General features: G+C 32.2%; 3 protein-coding genes across 3 annotated transcripts; 1 reads left to right on the top strand and 2 right to left on the bottom strand.

Moving 5' to 3' along the window:
• Positions 1–2,205: 2,205 nt before the first annotated feature.
• LOC105783750 (signal peptide peptidase) lies at positions 2,206–8,762 on the bottom strand. The gene is made up of 12 exons (XM_012609387.2): positions 8,587–8,762; positions 8,427–8,497; positions 7,390–7,505; positions 7,139–7,290; positions 6,945–7,030; positions 5,895–6,022; positions 5,264–5,314; positions 4,764–4,850; positions 4,559–4,628; positions 3,767–3,903; positions 3,549–3,626; positions 2,206–2,444 (listed from the first exon to the last, which is right to left on the bottom strand). The coding sequence occupies exons 2-12, from the start codon at positions 8,464–8,466 to the stop codon at positions 2,364–2,366; spliced, it is 1,026 nt and encodes a 341-aa protein (XP_012464841.1). The 5' UTR covers positions 8,467–8,497; positions 8,587–8,762; the 3' UTR covers positions 2,206–2,363.
• Positions 8,763–14,126: 5,364 nt separating this feature from the next.
• Positions 14,127–17,007, top strand: LOC105783066 (hypothetical protein). The gene is made up of 4 exons (XM_012608252.2): positions 14,127–14,434; positions 14,729–14,859; positions 15,901–16,005; positions 16,195–17,007. Exons 1-4 carry the CDS (start codon positions 14,363–14,365, stop codon positions 16,625–16,627), a joined length of 741 nt encoding a protein of 246 aa, XP_012463706.1. The 5' UTR covers positions 14,127–14,362; the 3' UTR covers positions 16,628–17,007.
• Positions 17,008–18,372: 1,365 nt separating this feature from the next.
• Positions 18,373–19,359, bottom strand: LOC105783063 (AT-hook motif nuclear-localized protein 17). Its single transcript, XM_012608250.2, has one exon. It carries the CDS (start codon positions 19,357–19,359, stop codon positions 18,373–18,375), a length of 987 nt encoding a protein of 328 aa, XP_012463704.2.
• Between the last annotated feature and the right edge of the window lie 1,433 nt (positions 19,360–20,792).

The following is a 20,792-nucleotide window of genomic DNA, read 5'->3' as shown; positions in this document are numbered from 1 at the left end:
AAGGATAAGAAATTAAGGTCGGGTTTGAAGTTTTTTTATTTTCTCGAGAAACAATCAGAAAATTTCTTAGTTCCTCATTTAAATTTGGCTTATCTAATGCATATCCTCTTTACTACTCCTGACTTTAAGGCTTCAGTCTTCGATAATATAATAATTAATTAAATAATTAAATTATTTAAATGGATACATCAAAATAAAATATTAAATTATATTAAAATAATACACAAAACTATTTATTAATACTTTCTTTTTTTTATTCTTTCGCATGTTCTAATTTTTTAAGGTAAATTATACACAAGGTCATTAAACTAATGTAAGTTCATATTTTGGTCACTCAATTTCAAAAAGTTATAAAATGATCATTAAATTATTTAAAAATTTTCATTTCAGTCACTGAACTGTTAAAACCACTATTATATGGTATTTTTGGTTTGCATCGCCTACACCAATTGAAAGCTTTTTTTCAATTATCTTCTATAGTTTAGTGTTTTTATTTCATGAAATAACTTTAAACATCACAAATTTACGAACCAAAATATAAACATTCTTCTCTCATTTTTGACACTGACCGTCAATCAACTTGAATCCAATATATGTTTTTTTACTTGTTGATAAGTACTGATTCATCGTACCAATCGTCGAATCATTACTTGAAACTTGCTAGTCGGACTTTAAAAAAAAGTTAACAATTAGTTTAGTGACTCAAATAAAAACTTTTAACTAATTCAATAATCATTTTATAACTTTTTGAAGAGAACAAAACGTAAACTTACTAATAATTTAACGAACTTAGGTATAGTAGTTTACTTTTTCTTAATGGAAACATATAACTCGTTTTTAAATTATTTCAGTTTCTATTATTTTTATTAAGGAAATTATTTTTTATAACCCAGTTAATTTTAAATCTTTTATCATTCAACTACAAAAGGTACATTTTGAATTTTAGATTCCTCTAATTATTTTGGATTTTTTATGTTTTATTTTTACATTGCCCAAATGATGATAAAAATAAAATTAAATAATTAAATAACCGTTTTGTAATTTTTCATAATTAGACGAACAACTACAAATATAATTTAACTTTAAAACTTTTAACTTGCCCCGGACCCAACCGGATTTAACACAAATATAGCGTAACACATATCTTACCAAAGAATATAAATATTCGTTACGCAACATCACGTGTTACAAACAAATAGTTGAATCTTAAATGAGAGAGGGTCCATGAATTTAAAGCATATAAGCAAAGAATTTGGCAGATTCAGTTACTTAAATCACATTTTTCACGAAAGTTGCTTCAGACAAATTTGTATGTGACTGTAAAAATATTCCAACCTTTTCATCAAAGTTAACACCAAACACATGAAGTCCATATATTTAACAAAATACAAAAAAACAAGGTGATAAACCATGATTGCCACAAAACACGTTATTATTTCATATATACATATACCATGTAATAAACACGACGCGAAAACACAAACGAATAATTATTTGATACTCAACTTGTGAAATTTTGACTCTAAACACCGAATATTTTTCCTTTTAACACAAAATGTCTAATGAGTATAGGTTTAATGATGACAATAACTCGAAAACTCGACCCGATCAATCTGGACTTAAACTCGATCCAACTTGATTTGACAATAAAAAGTTAATAACTTGAACTGAAAGTCAAAATGACCATACCCGAAATGACTCAAAAGCAAAACTGATCTGACCCAACGTGACTCAATTTTTAAATCCCAAACTAACCAACTCCAATACAGAGTTGTTATCAGACTGGACCAGCTAGATAAAAGATTTAAACCGGTTAGACCGTGAACCACTTTGAACCGATTAAATTGAGATAAAAACTTATTGAGAGGAGTAAAACCGATTTTTATATATTTTTATGAATTTTAATAATTTATTTAATTAAAACGGACCGACAGTCGACCAAATTAAAAACCAGTGACCTGACTGGTTGGAACACTGATATGGTTCCAAAAACCATGACCCAAACCGATACACAACCCACTCAATTGACCAAGTCTATCAACCTACACATAAAAAAACATGTGCATAAAGAAATTGTCAAATCTATCTGCTATTCAAACATTTAAGTTTAAGCATACTTTTGGATAGCTGAGAAAATGAAAAAAAAAAAAAAAAGGTAAATAAATAATTTTTTCGAAAACAAAAATGTTATACTACGTAAACATCTATGCAAATTGGAATTTTTGTAAAATGAAAACAATATTGTTTAATTCCAAAATCTGGTTTTGCAGTAAGAAATAAAACACTATTTCCTTTTCAAGCTATATATATATATATGTGTATATATATAGTTTCAGAGTGGTTTGGCTTGCCTTTCTATAACTTCATTCAACCTTCTTGCTATATTCGTCAGTGCTGCCTTCTTGAGATTTAATTTCAGTATTTGATTCATCAAATTCCAATAACTGCATATCATGTTAGATCATATCAACAACATCATAATCCGAATATAGAAGACAAATCACTTTAACTAGTGTATTTTTCTAGTGTTTGTTTCATGAAAAATAATTCGGTCAACGGAAAATGAACTCATGGTCAAAGGAAAATTCGTTCTATTTTTGTTTTTGGAAAATATCTTCCGCTTGTGAAAAAGGAAGACAGTTTCTGAAAGGTTAAGTAAAGCAGAAAGGATCAAAATCCCATATTACAGGGATCAATCCCTTCATGAAGAAAAGAGAAAAAGAATCAATTCCCTAAAGCTATGTTGTTCGGACTCTTCATTTTTCATGAAATACCTGTATCCGACACTTCCAACACACGGATATGGGGATATAACCTCCAAGGATCCTTCAAATACATGGAAAAACCTAGAAAAATTAACCATACTCATGTTGGATACATACCCGTATCCTACACTCACAATTGAGTCTGAGTAACATATCCCTAAAGATATAAGCTAAATCAAAGCAGAAAATAGGTGTAGGAATAGATCGTTTTTGTATTAATGCAAAATTTTCCAACAAATAAAAAATCTAAAGTAAATATTTTACAAACAATCATTCAAACAACAAAAAATATCACCTTAAAAACCTAGAGATTTTGGAGGAGCTAAAGGGGGGCAAGGCCCCAACCTGCTCTTAGAACGGCCCTTAGTCTAGTAAATAAGTTCACTTTTCATAAAACATTTCCAGAAAGCTACTTCACGGGAAATGAATGTATCCTTATGCTTATAACCAAATACCATTCCGTATGAAAGATACTTGGCATGATCCTCAAACTATGGCTTCCAACTTTTTAGGTAATCTGAAACCTAAAATGCTAATTTCCATGTCAACTTACACAACATTGTGCAGGTTATCATTTGCATCCTAATTATGCTTAACTCTACATCATAATATCATAGACATAGAGCATGAATTTAAGTTTCTTTGGATTTTCCTAGACTCGGGACATAACTAAATCATCAATTCTACCCCACAGTCAATCATACTCTTATCCTTTTAGTTTAATTCATTAACATTACACCTGTACAAATGCTAGAGAAAATCAAATAAGGGTAGAGAACAAACCGGTTTGACTTCTCTGTTCCATATACAGTGAAGAGCCAAGAATCCCATAACAGCTGGTACAATATACAAAAGTGCAGGCTGAGAGCACAAAAAGCATTGTAGATCATCAGGTTGTCATGATAGAGAGTGAGTACATATCCTCAGGATAAAGTTTCACCAGATACAGTGACGCATGCATTAACAAGAAGAGAACATAAAAAGGGTTGTGAATAATTTACCTGTGCAGCTTGAAACCAATTCATGACGATAATTGTAAGGACCAATCCCACTGTGTATCCAGAAAATGCACTCTTAAAATACTGGCTCTCTTTCCCCCTAGATGCATCAAATCTTAAAGCTAGCGCTACAAAAATACCTGCAAGTGAGAAATAAACCAAATATAAAAGCAGATATGTAACTCTTAAAAGGTTTTATTGTCAAACTAATGATGGTCAACAGAATGGAAATTAAAATGACAAGCAATTTTGTTGAACCAAGTAAATTTAAATTTATCGCCATAATTGTGTATATTAGTAACTAAAAATTGCCCCTAAAGCAAAAGGTCCATATTTCACTTGAGAATAACTGGCATTAAGAAAGCACCAGCAGCTCATAGCATTATTCCCCAGGAATCCTTGCAGTGTATCTTAAAAACTATGGCGAGACAGCCATTGGTTAAATAGGAAAAGAAAAACTAAATAAAACACCTCCATGATTAAACAACTTAAGTCAAATGGGCTACAGAAGCAAATTGGATTGTACCCTAGAAACAGAATGCATGAGTATTCACTCAAACATACCAATGAATTTTTTGAAGCTATTTAACATGCTCTTTGTGAGCTTGAATTTTAAAACTAATAAATAAAGTAAAACAGTTATCAAGGCAAACTACATCAGACCTCTAGATACAAAATATAGAAAATGGTCATGTATATTTCTCCTGTTTCTACATTCAAAACCTTAGTATACTACATTTTAGTTAGCATGACTGGAATGCATTAGACATGCCAACTAGAAACAGATTTACCTACCAGGAATTACAATGTCACCAAGTCCAAGCATGGAAAACGGTCGTGCAGAGTCTGCTGTTGGGAACAAAAGCTGCAGGAAAGTATAAAGCAATTAGATCACTAGAGGTAATGAATTTCGTAATACTTTGAAAACAGTAAAGCATGCAGGTTAAAAGGAAAGGTAACTGGGAAAAAAGTGTTTCAAATGGAAAAAGAAAGAACTGACCTTTATAGGAGCATCAAAAGACTTTGCAACACTAACCATCACGGGAGTGAAAAAAACCCATAATATATCGTATACAAAAAGCCCAGTCTGCAAGTATAAAGATAGCAAAAATCAAGTGAAAGAAAACACAGTTGAACAGGAAGAAGGCAAGTAAATGAGGGGGATCAAACATTGTCTTGCAGTTTGGCTAATCAGCAAAAAAAAAACTCATAGCTTTGAAACTTGACAAGCCAGAGAACACTAATAATAAACTCAAAGCTGCAAGGACCAATTCAAGTCTCTGACAAAACAGATTGCTAACAAAGGAAACTGGTTTGTGGATCAAAATCTTAAGAATAACTAACTGTAGAAAAATTGTCTAATTCATAGATGATGGTCAGCTAAAAACATGCTAAATATTGCCACATTAGAAAAGTCAAAATAGGAAGTTAACTTGATAACAGGAAATAGTACTTCCAATGAACAAACAAACTAATTAGAATCACTACTCCAATTCTTACCAAGAGAATGGCGCCAGTCTTAAAAGATCCAAGAGAAAGCATTTCAATTCCCTGAAAAAACCAACAAAAAACCTTCAAACCGCCAAGCCTGGTTGATATGTGTACTCTACTTGAGAGAAAAAACCTTAAATTTCAATAAACAGAAGGAAAAAGCAACCAAGGTGGTTAAATATATATATAAGTCATAAGGGTCTTCCTAGAAATTATTAAAAATATAAATAATACAATCATAATCACCAAACTGCTTAATTAAACACTAGCCACAAATTTGACAAGATCAACTATATGCTGACATAAATTATTAATAGTAAAACACTAAAGTGATGTTGGAAGACTTAAGCAAATGATGAATTAAAGTCTGGTATACAACTCTAAACACTGGATCAAAAGAACAGATTTTTCTTTTTGTAAATTGCTACCCAAGACTACATTTAAGATAACATAAATGCGAACTCCCAAATTATGTGTTTGAATACAGATGGTAAATATGCCTAAAAGGTATTGTTTTCTCTGGGTCTTGTCGCGAAATTGTAGAAAAGGAGTAGATATTAAGCACTGAATAACTCATTAATCTGCCATACCCATTCATTAGAAAATAGCAATGTCAATAAAACAAATATTTCAGCCAAACCTGAATGCAGAAAGCGAGACCCAGAATATTATTAGCCAGCCAATGCTTCTGTGAAGCGTACCATGCACAGAAAAAGGATCCAGGAATTGCAGCTATGATCTGAGACCTTGTGAACTCAATCTCCAAAGCTGTTTAAGAAAGGTGTAACCAAAAACATCATTCTGCATAATACAAGCAAGGTAATGTCAACTCGACCAAATAAGATTTCCAAGGAGCAATGAGGTAAATGCCTGAATATAGATGTATTCAACTTTAAACATGAAAAAGTTACAGCACTCCAGAACAAGTTTAACACCTAAAATCCAAATCGTATTCAACCTATTCCAGGGGCAGACCTGGCAACTAAACACAAACGAGAGTGCTCCTAAGCTGCCAAAGGAACGCAGTGTCCCAAGAAAGGTATCATGACAGCCAAAGATTTAGTTTCATTTTGGATTTATAGAAATTCCAAAAGCAAATCATGGGAACAAAGTTGAGCAGGAGCTTTGAAGCAACTACCAAACTATAGAAAAGCTAAAAAATAATATGCAGAGTACCTTTAGAAAAAGAAAAAGGAAGTTCCTCCTATATCCATCTAAGTTCCTTCCCCGCACAAGGAACTCATTCAAAGAAATTTTTAGGAGGGGAAAAATATATAAACAAAAGGTGGTGGATAACATAAGAGAATTGAACCAAAACACTCGAGAACTATGTTGCTAGGACTCGTCACATGGATATGGGGATATAACTTCCAAGGATCCTCCAAACACATGAAAAAACACTAAAAAATCTAACCATGCCCGTATCACAAACATACCCATAACTGACACTCACACCCGATAAGTAACATAACTCAAGAATACAAGTATAACCAGAGCCTTCCAATCAAATATCATTGATGCTTGCTTCAAAATAAGATGCAATAAAGCCAAAATAAAGTAGAACATGTCATTAAGATGTAAGGTTGAAACAACTTCATAAAACAGTATTAATTTGAGAAAGAATGTTATATTCCTCACATAAATAAAACACAAAGTATACTTCAAAAAGAATAATAAAAAAGGGACATACATCGGAAGTATGGAAAACGCCAAATGATAAGGTCCTCATTCCAATGCTTTGGCAAGAAGCGTTTCATGGCAGGCAATATTGTTGCCCTAAGAATGATGGCAGGAATAAAAAATGGGAAATACGACATCAGGTGAACTAATCACATAAAATTTTAAAAATAAAAACAGTAGCAAATCAATGTAAAGAGAACATACGAAAGGGCAACAGTTCCTAGCACAAAGAAATAGCATGTCAATACTGCATTAACCAAGTCTTTTGATAAGAACTTGAACAGTAAGAAAAGTGATAACAGCATCGCACTCCCAATGAACGGAAAACGCATAGCATGCTCTTTAGACATTGTCTCCTGTATGATAGACACGGTATTGTTAGCCGATGTTGATCTGAACATCCTTAATAATGGAACAAGAAAGTGGCAAGAATAATTAAATTCTACAATACTCACCAATGGTGGAGTTGGCTTGACAGAACGATAGCAGCCCACATATACTGCGAGGCATGCAGTCAAAATAACATTCAAGTTAGGGTCCACCTTCACAACAAGTGGTGCCAACGTCAACCCTGCATTTAGCAAATCATGGATGCTATATTAAGAAGAGTCAAGCTTCTGAATCCCATGGAAATAGAATATGCACGTGCCTCCTATCTCAATTCTGACAGTGACTTACAATATGAACTGCTCTCAATTCCATATATTCTCTAAAAGAATCAGCCACAACGCGAACATCTATTTCTCACCAGTATATTGAGCAAGATTCAAGATGTATGGAATATTATAGAGATAAAATAAAATGCATTTTGGATTGAGAAATGGGGGGAAATGCGATGCAAGGTGCATCCATTTGATTGTTTGTTTTGCTCATTACATTTATTTTGGTAAAAAGTTGCTAAAAAGAAAAAAGAAAGTGTACAAAGGAAAATAAAATATCATACATAGTTAAAAGAAGGTACAGATTAAAAAGTAATAAAACTCTAAACATAATTGTGTCACATAAAACTACACTTATGCATTCTGTTGCTCTTAATTCTTCAAATTATTAGGCTTTATGTCCAAACTCCAAAACAACAACCAACCAAAGACTAAATTTACATTCCTTTTAAGTTCTTTTTTCCTCAAAATCGATAATGATTTAGAGACCAATTAAATGTAATTGCTCTGAATTTTACAAATACAATCCATCATTTCATAAAGAAAGAATTGATCATTTATACCCTCAAACAACAAAGCTATCACATTTCTACCCAAAATTACACATTCCAGATGCCAGAGTTAAAAGGAAGTCAAATTTCACCCCAAATCACTTCTATCCCTTCAGTTCTCTTCTTGCTAATAAAACCCAGACACTATAGCTAAGTAGCAAAACGAGTCCTCGATTCCCCTATTCAACTAAATTCAACAACTGAATAACGAAATTGAACACAATTTGTCCAAAAAAAATGTTCAAAACAAAACAACCAATAATCCGTCAAAAAAAAAAAAACCTGCTAAAGCTAAATTAGCGAGTCTTTCACAGTTCTTCATTGTCGTCCTTTATTGCTAATAATCGTTTTATCTAAAACAGAAATAGATCAAAATAATCAGTAGATAAGAAAACGAAACCGAGATTTAAATGATTTTTCAAATAAAATTAGGAATTAGAACCTTTGATTTAATTTTCCTCTCTTGCTCTTTCCAACAAACGATGGAATTTTATAGATCGGAGTTGCAGGAAATGAGAGCAAAAGAGAGAAAATTAAATGAATAAATCTAAAGATTTGATTTCATTCTCTTTCTTCTTCTTTTTTTTCAGATTGAATGGAAATGACGTTGAACTTGAATGTTTTCTTTATAGAGATGGAGGTTTTACTTTAATTTTGTTGTTATATAAAATAGGGTTATTTTCAGTATATGTACTCCGCCTACTATCTAAATTTTCAATTAGTCCAGACTTCAAAACATTTTGAATGGTTAAACTACCTAGGAGTACAAACTATTCATGCCTGGCCAGGCACAAAGGCCGGTCAATAATTAGGACGGTTTGGGCAAAAATATTAGGCTTAAATAATGAATTTGGATAAAAAATTAGACCCGTTTAAAATATGGGCTCAGCTCGGGTTTGAACATTCAATGTCCGAGCCCGACTCGACCCGACCTATTTTAAGCTTACAATACTTTATATTATTTTTTTAGTATATATGGTGTAATTTAGAATGCATTAAAAAATAAATTTATACTAAATATATAATACTACTCTAATGTAAACATTAAAATAATGTTAAATGACTATATAAAAATTTCAATAAATAAAAAATATAAAAATATTATTAAATATTAAAATGAAATAAATATTTTTTAAAAATATTAACAATAATATGGGTGGGCCTAAAATGGGCTTGGATTAATCTTTTGTAAATATGGGCAAGTTTTGACAAAATTTTAAGCCCAGGTTTCGGGTCGGGCTAGACTTGGACAAGCATAAAGTATATTAATATCATGTTTAGATCAGGCCCGACCTGACCCATGAGCACCTCTATTAAGAGGTATTAAAGGAAATAATTTAGTCTTTATACTATTAAAAAAATGACTAAATGCTCAAATTAGGGCGTAACCATTTAGAGGTTGCTCGTATAAAGGCCAAACCTTTTAAATTACTCGTATAAAGGCTTAACCTTTATAAAAATGTTCAAACAAGGACTTTTCATGCACTTCAACCCAATTTGAGTAAAACTTAAGAGAATTCTAGCATGTTTAAAATAAAATACATGACGGTTGAATCAAATATTGCTTGAAAATAATAAAAACATAATTTGAGAACTGATATACAACATTTGAGAAGCCCTTATTTGAGTACTTTCAAAAAGGTTTGACTCTTATTTGAGCACTTTTAAAAAGGTTTGGCTCTTATTTGATCACTTTGAAAAGTTTGGCTTTCATTTGATAAACTTTGTAAATGTTAGGCCCTTATATGATCATTTTCAAAAGTTTGGTTATCATATGAGTAACCATTAGAATGTTGGGCCTAATTTGAACATTTAGCTTAAAAAAGAATCAAATAAAACTAAATTGGAATAGAATTAACATTTACTGTTTAATAAATGTCTTACAATTTTTTTCAATTGCAATGCAATTCCAATCAAAAGATTTCATGTACAAAACCATAAAATGTTAAAAATATTTACTTTGTTAAATAGCAAATGATATTTTTTATACAATAAATGTTAACTCTGCTACAAATTGAACTTATTTGATTCTTTTTAATAGTATAGAGATTAAAATGATCTATTTAATAGTAAAATGATTAATTTGATCATGTCCTTATAATAAATGGACCTCTCAAATACATTTACTTGTTTTAATTTCTAATTGAGTTTTCAAAGTATTAGTATCGTATTAATACAATCATTCAATCAATCTAACTATTAACTTGGTGGATCATAAAGGTTAAATTATAAATACATCAAGTTAAATCACGATTTGGGCTTAAACTTGGTAATTATTTTCATATTGTGGCTTGAATTTTTTTATTATCAATGTTAGGCCTTAAACTTAACAATGATTCCCACGTAGGGGTCTGAATTAGGCAATTGTTCCGACATTGGGGCTTGGACTTGGCAATTGTCCTTACATCGATGCTTGAACTTTAGGGTTTTCAAGAAAATGTCAAGGACTAACTTGGACAAAAAAAATAAATAAAACCCCAATGTGAGAACAATTGTCAAGTTTAGGGCTTAACTTGAACAAAAAAAGTTGAAGCCCCAATGTGAAAATAGTTGCCAAGGCTCCAAATAGTTATTTGACCTTTTTAAATATTTTTCCATACACTCACAATTTGTATATTGTACTTTAATTTTTAAGTATAATAATAAATTTAACCATTAACGTTTATATTTTCTATCAAATTGAATGCTGTTCTTATTATAGTTAAATTTGAAATACCTTTTAAAATAGTCAAATTGCTTTTCTTGAATAGAAATAACGACTAAAACATTATTTTTAAAGATATTGGCGTAACAACCTATGTAACAGTCCACGTGCACTTTAAGTTAACATAACATTATTTATCTTATATGTCACGTCAATAAATAATTTTAAAATTATAAAAACCATAAAAATTAAAAATAACATAAAGTACATATGAATTGCTATCTGGGTTGTTCAGTTTAAAATTTTAATATTTTAGTCAGTATTTTCATTAAAAAAATCAATTCGACTATTTTTCAAAAAGTTGATGGTCAAATTTAACTCTTTTTAAGAGGTCGAGGGCCAAATTTAGCTATAAAAATAATAACAGCTAAATTGATACAAATATAAATTTTAAGGGTTAAATTTATGATTATCCCTAGTTTTTATAAAACTTACGGACATCCTATTTAGGGTCAGTTCTTCATTGCTTTTGAAAAGTGCTTTTGAAAAATGCTGTGGAAAAGTGCTTTTGAGAAGTACTTTTGAAAAATTTGAGTGTTTGATATTACTGTCAAAAAGTACTTTTGAATAATAAAATGTCCATTTTAGACATGATATTATAAAGTAACAAATATGTATTTAAATAATGTTTAAATTAGTTAATATTATGATATTTTAGCAATAATATAAAAATAATTTATTATAACTTATTTTTAATATTTTAATATATAATATTAATTTTAAATATTTCTAAGTAATTAATATTAATTATTTATAAAATTTAATTAGAATATATAAATTATATTTAAATATAATAATATAATAGTTAAATATTTGTAATTAAATATTGACACAATTTTATTATTATAAAAATTATCTTTTATTTTTAATTAATGCTCCAATTCCACCAGCAGAGGGGAAAGAACGTTTGGGGGAGAAGACAGGTTAATTTGGTCAATTATCATCCAAAAGCAGTTCAAGCTGAAGAAAAGGAGAAATTTTTAGCTTCTTCATCTGGAGAGAAGCCCTTTTCTGATGGTGAAATTTTTACCTGAAAGGAGGCTGTTCTTCATTCCATTTAAGAGAAAATTACTTTTTATTGAAAAAGTCCTTCTCAAACGTGGAGAAGAACGGGGCCTTAATATTTGAAAACTACGACCGTCAAAGGGCCAAAGGGGTAATTCCCAACTAAATCCAATTCTCAGTCAATACTGATTTTTATTTTTGTTTTCTCGTGATTTCCGATAAAGAGAATAAAGAACGCGGAATACATTCACGTTTATCCAATCCAATGTAATAAAGTAATGGAATAAAGTCACATTTAGTCCTTATACTTAGCAATTGCTTTTATTTTAGTCTTTGAATTTTTTATGGGTTCAAGTTAGTTTTGGAATTAGACAATTTTTTTTCTCTTTAGTCCTTAAACTTGGATTCTGTTAAAGTAGGATGTTGCTTGTCATTGTAAAATTATGCACATCACCACTTGAAACTTTCAAAAATTTGAAAGTTTTATAATTTCCTTGGTATTTTTAGATTTTATATATACTTAATTTTCGGGTGATAACATGAATTTTGAGAGAGTGACATGTAACCATACCTTAATGGAATCCAGATTTAGGAACCAAATTGAGAAAAGTTGTCAACTTTTAAGACAAATATCTATAAAAAATTAGAGACCAAACTGAAAAACTTTATCAAGTTTAGGGACTCAATGTTGTTTTATCCCTAAAATGGGACGAAACAAAAGATGGAACACGCAACCTCAAATGACTGAGTTGCCGAGTTGGTCTAACTCTGTGGTAGGGGTGTTCAATCGGTTAACCGACCTGAACTACCATTAACCGAATTAATCGACCATTTTAAACCCTTAACTGTTAACCGAACCGAACTTTTTTGGTTAATTTGGTCGGTTAACCGAATTAACCGAAATTTATATATATTTTTTTATTTTTGGTTAAAACAAGTATAAAACATATAAAAAATTAACCGACTTAACCGACCGATTAATTTATATTTCCAAAAAATTAACCGAACCGACCGAATATTTATATATTATAATATTATTTATTAAATTCGGTTAATTCGGTTAACCAACCAATTTTGAACCCATTTAACCGTTAACCGAACTTCCAAAAAATTATTAACCGACCCCGACCGAATTAATTTGGTTTTACCCGAAATTTACACCCCTACTATGTGGGTTTAGTTGTTAGAAGAAAAGTTAAAAGAATTAATAATAATAATAATAATAATAATAATAATAATAATAATACAACATTTTCTTAAAAAATAAAAATAATCTTATTGGTGAAATTTTGTTAGGGTAAACTACACCCAAGATCACTAAATTATTAATAAGTTTACATTTTAGTCACTCAACTTTAAAGAGTTACAAAATGGTCATTAAACTATTTGACAGTTTTCATTTAAGTCACTAAATAATCAAAAGTTTTTTTTTTGAGTAATTGGATTGTTATGTTTTTCTTTTAAAGTTCAACTAGCGATCTCTAAGCGACTATTCGACGATTGATATGTGGGTCAGTATCAATCGACGAGTAAAATAACATACATTAAATTCAAATTGATCTAATGGTAAGTGTTGAAGATTAGAAAAGAAAGTTGTTTGGATTTTTGTTCACAAATTTGTGACATTCAAAGATGTTTCATAAAAAAAAAAAACTAAATTGTAAAAGATAAGGAGAAAAAAGAGCTTTCGATTGGTGCAAGTAGTGCGAATAGAGATAACCATATAATAATGATTTTAACAACCCTGTAACTTAAATGAAGACTTTCAAATAGTTCAACATAAAGGAGAGCAATTTTAGGTCAATCGATTTAGTTGATTCCAATTTGGATGGTTTGTGCGATTATTCCGATCGTTTATCAGTTTTAAAACTTTCAAATCTACCCAATCGAAAAATCAACTTAATTTAATATTTTTTAATTATTTGTAATATGTTTATAATTTATAATTTATAAAAATAAATATATTATTCAAGCGTAATAACTAAAGTCGGTTAATTGACCAAACCGACTAACCTAATGTCGATTCTTGAGCTTTAATTTGGTTGGGTCGGTTTTTGTAGATCATGGTCGGTTTAAGAAAAAAATGACTAAAAAAACCAAATGCTCTCCCTAGTTCAACGACTATTTTATAACTTTTCGAAATTAAGTGATCAAAACTAAAACTAACTAATAATTTAGTGATCTTAGGTTTAATTTACCTAACAAAATTTGACCAAAAAATAACATTTTATATTAAAAATGAATAAAATAAAATATATACACATTTTTGCCATCCACATTTCGACCCCTCTTTGATAGGGCAATAATTTTTCCAAAGAGGGTCCTCTTTCTCTCTTTCTGGAATCAGAAGAATAATTCTTCGGCATCTCAGAACACTTTTATTTTTAATTTTTCTAATTATTTTTTTACCTTTTTTTTTCCATATAAAACTAAAAATTCTTTTGTTAGTTTAGTTTACTGTAAATTTGAAAGCAAAATTTTAGATTTAGTTAAAAAAAAAATCAAAATCATGACTTCAGCTGTCGAGATCAACGGTGAACAACTAGTTAACGCTCTTCCCGATCTCTCGATTCAAGATCAGGTACTATTTTTTTTCTTTTTAATTTATTTTTTTGAAAATATAGTTTTTAGAACCAGATCTGTTTTATATTTTGTAATTTACGCTAGTTAAGTGTTTTTTAAAATTATGCTGTTTGGTTGCTGAGAAAACTGGAAGGAAAAGAAAGGAATAAAAGGAGAAATTGTTGATTAATGGTTATTCAGCTGTGTAGTTTTTTTTACCGTGCTATTTTTGGTAATTCAATAGAGGTTTCTTTGTGAGAACTCCATTTTATTTTATTGAATTTGCTGTTTGGATTATTCGGTTTTGATTTAGATTGAAGTGAAGAAGAAAGGGGCTGTTGTTGAAGAAGGTTGCGAAAATCACAGTGGAATATGCGCGATTTGTTTAGATAAGATAATATTGCAGGAAACTGCACTCGTGAAGGGTTGCGAGCATGCTTACTGGTTTGTCTAACCCTATCTCTTATCAATATTTGACATTAATTGCTATCTGGTTTTACTTGGTTATGTTCTTGTTTCCATGCTTCTTACACTTTTGAGCCTTCTTGATTTCACTCGAAAATTTGAAGTTTAGGGTTAGATTAACCGCTAGATTGACGGAACGGAAGGACTTGGTTATGTTCTGTTTCCATGCTTCTAACACTTTTGAGCCTTATTTAATTTCGCCAGAAATTTCAAAGTTTAGGGTTAGATTAATGGCTAGATCGACGGATCGGAATGACTCGGTTATATTCTGTTTGCATGACTTTGATGATTCAATTAAAATGTTTTGAAGTTTAGGGATTAATTTAGAATTTGAGCCATAATTTGGGAACTTTGTTACAGCGTAACCCTTTCTATAATCCCTCTGTAAATCCCATTTTTTAGGATTTAGATTTACTAAACTATATAGAATTCATTTTATGACAAAAACCATTTTCCTTTATAATTTCAGCAATCCTAAATGTTGCCTTTGTTTTTTTATACGAAGGCATAAAAGTACTCTTCATCGACTCATCGAACCTGATCTTTGGTAATCATGCTACTCATCCAACTTTGTGAATGAGATCTGGGTTTTCATAGATGACAATGTGTTTTCCTCTATAATTTGAGCAATCCCACATGTTGCCTTCGCTTTTTATGTAACAACATAAAAGTACTCTTCCCTCACTCATCAAAGCCGGTCCTTCCTAATTGTGCTACTCTTCCTGCCTTGAGAGTGACGAGAATTTAGAAAAGAACTAGAAAACTGTGTGCTTATTTTATGTCTATTTGTTCGGAACAACTTCTCATCTATTAATTCATGCCTGCAGATTAGCTATCACAATTGTTATTATTATTCATTTTTGGAACTCTGTTCTCAACTTCTCAGAGTATCAATGTTAGGAAAAATTGGGCTATCTCGTTTTTGTAAATCTTGTGTTTATGTGCTTCATTTGACATATGTAACATATTTTAGTCATGGGATTTTAGTTCTTATGTGTGCTTTGATGTGTGTTCTTGCAGTGTGACGTGCATCCTTCAATGGGCAACATACAGTCAGATGCCCACTTGCCCTCAGTGTAAACATCCATTTGAGTTCCTAGATGTTCATCGTTCGCTCGATGGCAGGTAATCTTCGAATCCTCCATCTCCCCTTCTTTTTTTAATGAGATATGCCTCTAGTTGGAGATAGTTGAAAAGGGAGGGAGTTATTGTGCCAAACATAATTGTAGAATAATTGAATTTCTCACCGAAGTCCGGTTCGTTTCTGTTGCCATATCCCGGTAGTTGACTTTTTTTCACCTTTTGCTTTAACAGAATCCATGACTACATGTTCGAGGAAAGTGTTTGCTTACTTCTTAGAGCCACATGGTTTAAACCATTGATTGTGCTGGAGGAACGCGAAGAGGTGTATGATAATCTGGAAAGTTATTATGATTATTATCCTTACGAAGATGAGGACGATGAAGAAGATGAAGTTTATTACACCAATTCACCGAGTCTCCGCATCGGCAATCGGAGATGGGGTGATAGTGGATACGTAAGGTCAGGGCGCCAAGAAGCCAGGCCTGTTCAACGATCCAATTTCCAGGACTCCACTGGTGCCGGGTCCTCATGCGAGCCTAAGAATAAAGAAACCACAAAAAGTACATTGGGGAGACGAGCAAAGAGAACGCTCAAACGTGAGGCTGCCAATAAGGCTGCTGCAGAAAAACATCAAGAGCATTTGATGAGTTCGAGGCAGAAGTGATTTTCTACGAAGTTGAAGTGTTTAATAAAAACCTTATACCGAAGAATAAGATAAACCGGAATCCATGTATTTGGTTCTTGTATTGTACAGTATTTTCTTTCTCTGCAACAAAAATAACGACATTGTCGAAATTCGTATCTATCGGTTTATGCAGTCATCTTTAAGAGGAGACAGTCAATTAACCAGGAACTGTAATCTCGGCGTTGTATCTTCTTCCTTGGTGACTTGGTAGGGAAGGATTTGTTTGTAACTTTGATAAATTATTTCCATTAACTAACAAATTACATTCTAAGTCTTGTATAGCATTTCAGCCCCCAAAAAGTTTGTATAATTAAATAAACAGATTATTTATCTTTTTATTTATATTCTGGATATGTTTATATTTTTGGATTTATTTTTTGTTAATATAGCATTTCTTTTGTTATTATTTTTACATGAAAATTTTGAAAATGTTTAGATTTTTATTAAAATTAATTTCAGTTTAGAAGTTAAAAGCTTAATTAATCATTCAAAATTGAATTAAAATTTTAATTTATAATATAAAACCAAATGATTTGAAACTCAAATCAATTTGATTTTATTATAAAGTTGATCATTTGAGTCCAATAAGGATGGGTTATCGAGGGATTTCTAATATTTTCGGAAATTTTTAAACGAAATTTTAATGTGGTGGTATTGTATTTGGTGGAAGTTCTCTCTCCTAACTTAGTTGAGAGCGATAAAAGGTAGGGGTAAATTTTTTTTTTAAAGAAGGATCTTAATTAAATTATAATTTTTGTTAGAGATTAAAATATAATTTATTATGTATTAGTTTATGATATTATTATTTTTGAAAAGGATTAAACAGTTTTTTTAGAAGATTAAAGTGTAATTTTATCATATATAAATTTATAATTTAATAAATTTTAAGGGGTTGAAAAATAATTTTTCATTTGAAGAGGGGTTATCCATGAATAAATAGAGTGGCTAAATAAATGAATCATACATGTGCGGGCAATCACCATTGACCAACTAAAGAAATCTTAATATTTGTGTTCGGTAGACGCAAAGTTTTGGACAATTTACGATGGCCTCTAGTTGACGTGGAATCCTAATTGGGAAAATGTTATTGTTGAGGCTAACTGTGCTCTAGCTATCAAAGATATTCATGGTGGCATAAGAGGGCATTCGAATAGAGATTTAGTAATGTGAATTCAAGAACTGTGCGAACATGAGTAGAGAGTGAAAATCAAGCAGATACCAAAGAAGGTGAATTGTGCTCCTCATATTTTGGCTAAACTAATGAAAGATTTTCCTATTGACACTCGAGTTCAATGGTTCTTGACCAGATATGGTTAGATAAACGTTTTCTATTGTGTAATCTTGCTGTTGTTACTGTTATTTCGTAATTAATAATTTCTTTTTAGTTTGTTAAAGAAAAAACATTTGCTTTTGGTGATATTTGAAGCATATATGGCATTGTTAAGTAAAGAACACCAGCACTTGAGAACTAATTTCAGACAACACTTTAATTCATAATAAACTGAAAACAGACGACTATTCGAGCTAACTCGAATCACACTGGAAAGACTCCCCGAAACAATCGGGTCAACATCAACAAAAACACACACTTCGATGGAAGATAAACCTTCCAAGGTATATACCCTTTCAAAACCTCAATGAAACAAAGTTTCAATGAGATTAAGAGGGTATATTTATTCATAACATAAGGCCTTAAAATCTGTAGGAAATTTCAAACACGTCCTTCAGTAAGGACGTGGGGAAGGACCCCATTGCAAAACATCAGAAGACATCTGGCTCTGGCCATTCATTGGAAGGGGTACTGCTGCAACGCCATAAGCAGGGCGGAACCCATTTGCACCACCACCAACAGAACCGCGGAGGCCGAGGCCGCCACCGCCACCTAGGCCGGAGCCGACTCCGACACCGTGACTGCCACCTAAGCTGCTTAAGCCGCCGAGTACGGCACCATTGTTACCACGAAGACTAGGCATGATCATGTCTTGATGACGACGATCTTCAACTTCAAATGGGAGTTGCCTATGAAGAGCAGGGTTGACGAAAGTGTTCAACACCACAGTCGCCTCCGTCGCCACCATCAGCCTCCCCCACACTAACCCACCAGAAAGTTGACCTTGGGTACCTGCAAGAGTTACACCAAAAGTTGATTGTGGTGTCCTGTTGGAAGACGAAGGAGCACCGTTAAAGGCCATGAAAGAGCCAGACATAGCGAGTAATCCATAAGATCCATGAAGTGAGAAAGACGGCGCGTTAAAAAGAGGATGACGGAGCGTGACGTTCATGACGGAACCAGTGGCGCTAACAACAGAAACGCCGACACGGTTCCTTCGAGCAAAGCTGATAATAGTTTCGATAATATCAGCACCAGCAGTGATCTCCAAGACCGCAGGCTGCACCACAGATGAACCACCGTCCCTAGCAGTAACAGCCGCTGGTTTGGGCCTGTTTCTGGATCCAACAGGTCTTCCTCTTGGCTTCCTAGCGGTGGCTCCCGATGACGGAGCCCTTGGCTGAGGGTGGTGATCATCAATGACCATTGCAGTAGGAGTCTTAGACTTGGAAGACCCACTACCATCACCACCACTGCCATTGACTCCAACGTAGCCGGAGACAGATCCTCCGCTCAAAGGGGCGTTTTCCGACGAGGAATCATCGTCGGAAGAGTAGTTAGGGGCTTGAGAAAGAGAGATAACTCCAATCATATCCGCCATATTAGTATAATGGTTAAGGCTATTACAATGTTTTGTATAAGTTCTGTGTGCATGTGTCTCTCTTTATATAGTCACAGTGGAGTCAAATTAGACTAAGTGGGACCCACACGAAAGGTGGTTCTACGTAGGATGTGGGCCTAAATATGAATGAGATTGGATTTTGAGGGTCCACATTATTTAATCTATAAATTATAAACCGACCGGTAATTAAGTCAGCTCAACCGGATGGTAGAACCGGTTTAACTCATTAAAATATAAATTAATAAAACATAAAAATACCAAAAATCTAATTTTACAACTTTAAGATGATTTTTACTCGTTATTATTTATTAAACTAATTTTCTAGTGGTTCATTGGTTTTTTTTTTGTTTAGGAATGAACCGATTTAATCAACCGATTCGATTTTTTTCTTAACTGATTTCGCACAAGATGTAAAATTAAATATGTTGCCAAATATTACCTTAAACATTTATATGTTTCACATTGGTAAATGCAATTTCAAGTAAAGTTTCCTTTTATTTACTAAACAATTAATTGGAGAACCGACGGTTATATTGCCACTGGTCATGTAACGGCTGAGAGAGAGACTGGGCCACAAACGACTGAGAGTAAAAAGACTATAATCTCCCTAACGAAAAGGGCCACATTACATCCCTTTCTTAGACTGTCAATAATTACAAATAAGCGGTGCTACATCGAGCGCCAAGAAGGATCATTGATTAATCAAAGCACAATTACGAACCTCGATAGACTTTTCCCATGAATAACAATCTAATTACACAAGTAAATATAATTCAATACTCCACTTCAAACATAAAACAACTTATCCCAAAATTTTAGGTATGTAGGTATAGGTACCTATAGGCTATGTATCAATACTCGTGTAAGCAAAAAAACCCATAGAAGATCTAATAAAGAAAATACAAATAGCCAAGGACAAACAACACCTAATAAGCTAGCGTCCTGGACACCATGAGGAAGGAAAGTTTTATTATGCCGACAATATGGATGGAGCACAAAAAGAGATAAAGAATAAATAAATTGTGAGTGACGATCGAAACAAAAGTTGAACGAGCGACGACAATGACCAAGAGAGACAAAAGTATCCAATAAGTTTTAGTTTATAGAAAGAGGGAGAGAAGTAGTTGATACCAAGTGTCAACAAGGGATAGAGGTAGTCAGGTTGAGGTTGGTTCAAGTGGGGTGAAGAGATTGATCTATCGCAATTTGATATGTCAATTTCGGCTCTCCAAAACACTCATGGAGCTTATTCTTAAGCAATTTATGAATCTTTTCCAGATTTTTAGTTTTTACTATGAATAATCAATTTGCTTAGTTTTACTCATTTTGATACCCAAATTGGCAAAATTGTGTCATGGGGAACCCAACGATATGTTTGTGTTGGTCTAGGGGGACGAAAATGGCCCGACCTT

The sequence above is a fragment of the Gossypium raimondii genome, chromosome 13 (assembly GCF_025698545.1).
Source record: "Gossypium raimondii isolate GPD5lz chromosome 13, ASM2569854v1, whole genome shotgun sequence".
Taxonomy (NCBI): domain Eukaryota; kingdom Viridiplantae; phylum Streptophyta; class Magnoliopsida; order Malvales; family Malvaceae; genus Gossypium; species Gossypium raimondii.
The sequence above is the reverse complement of the archived record's forward strand: the minus strand, read 5'-3'. Positions and strand labels throughout refer to the sequence as shown.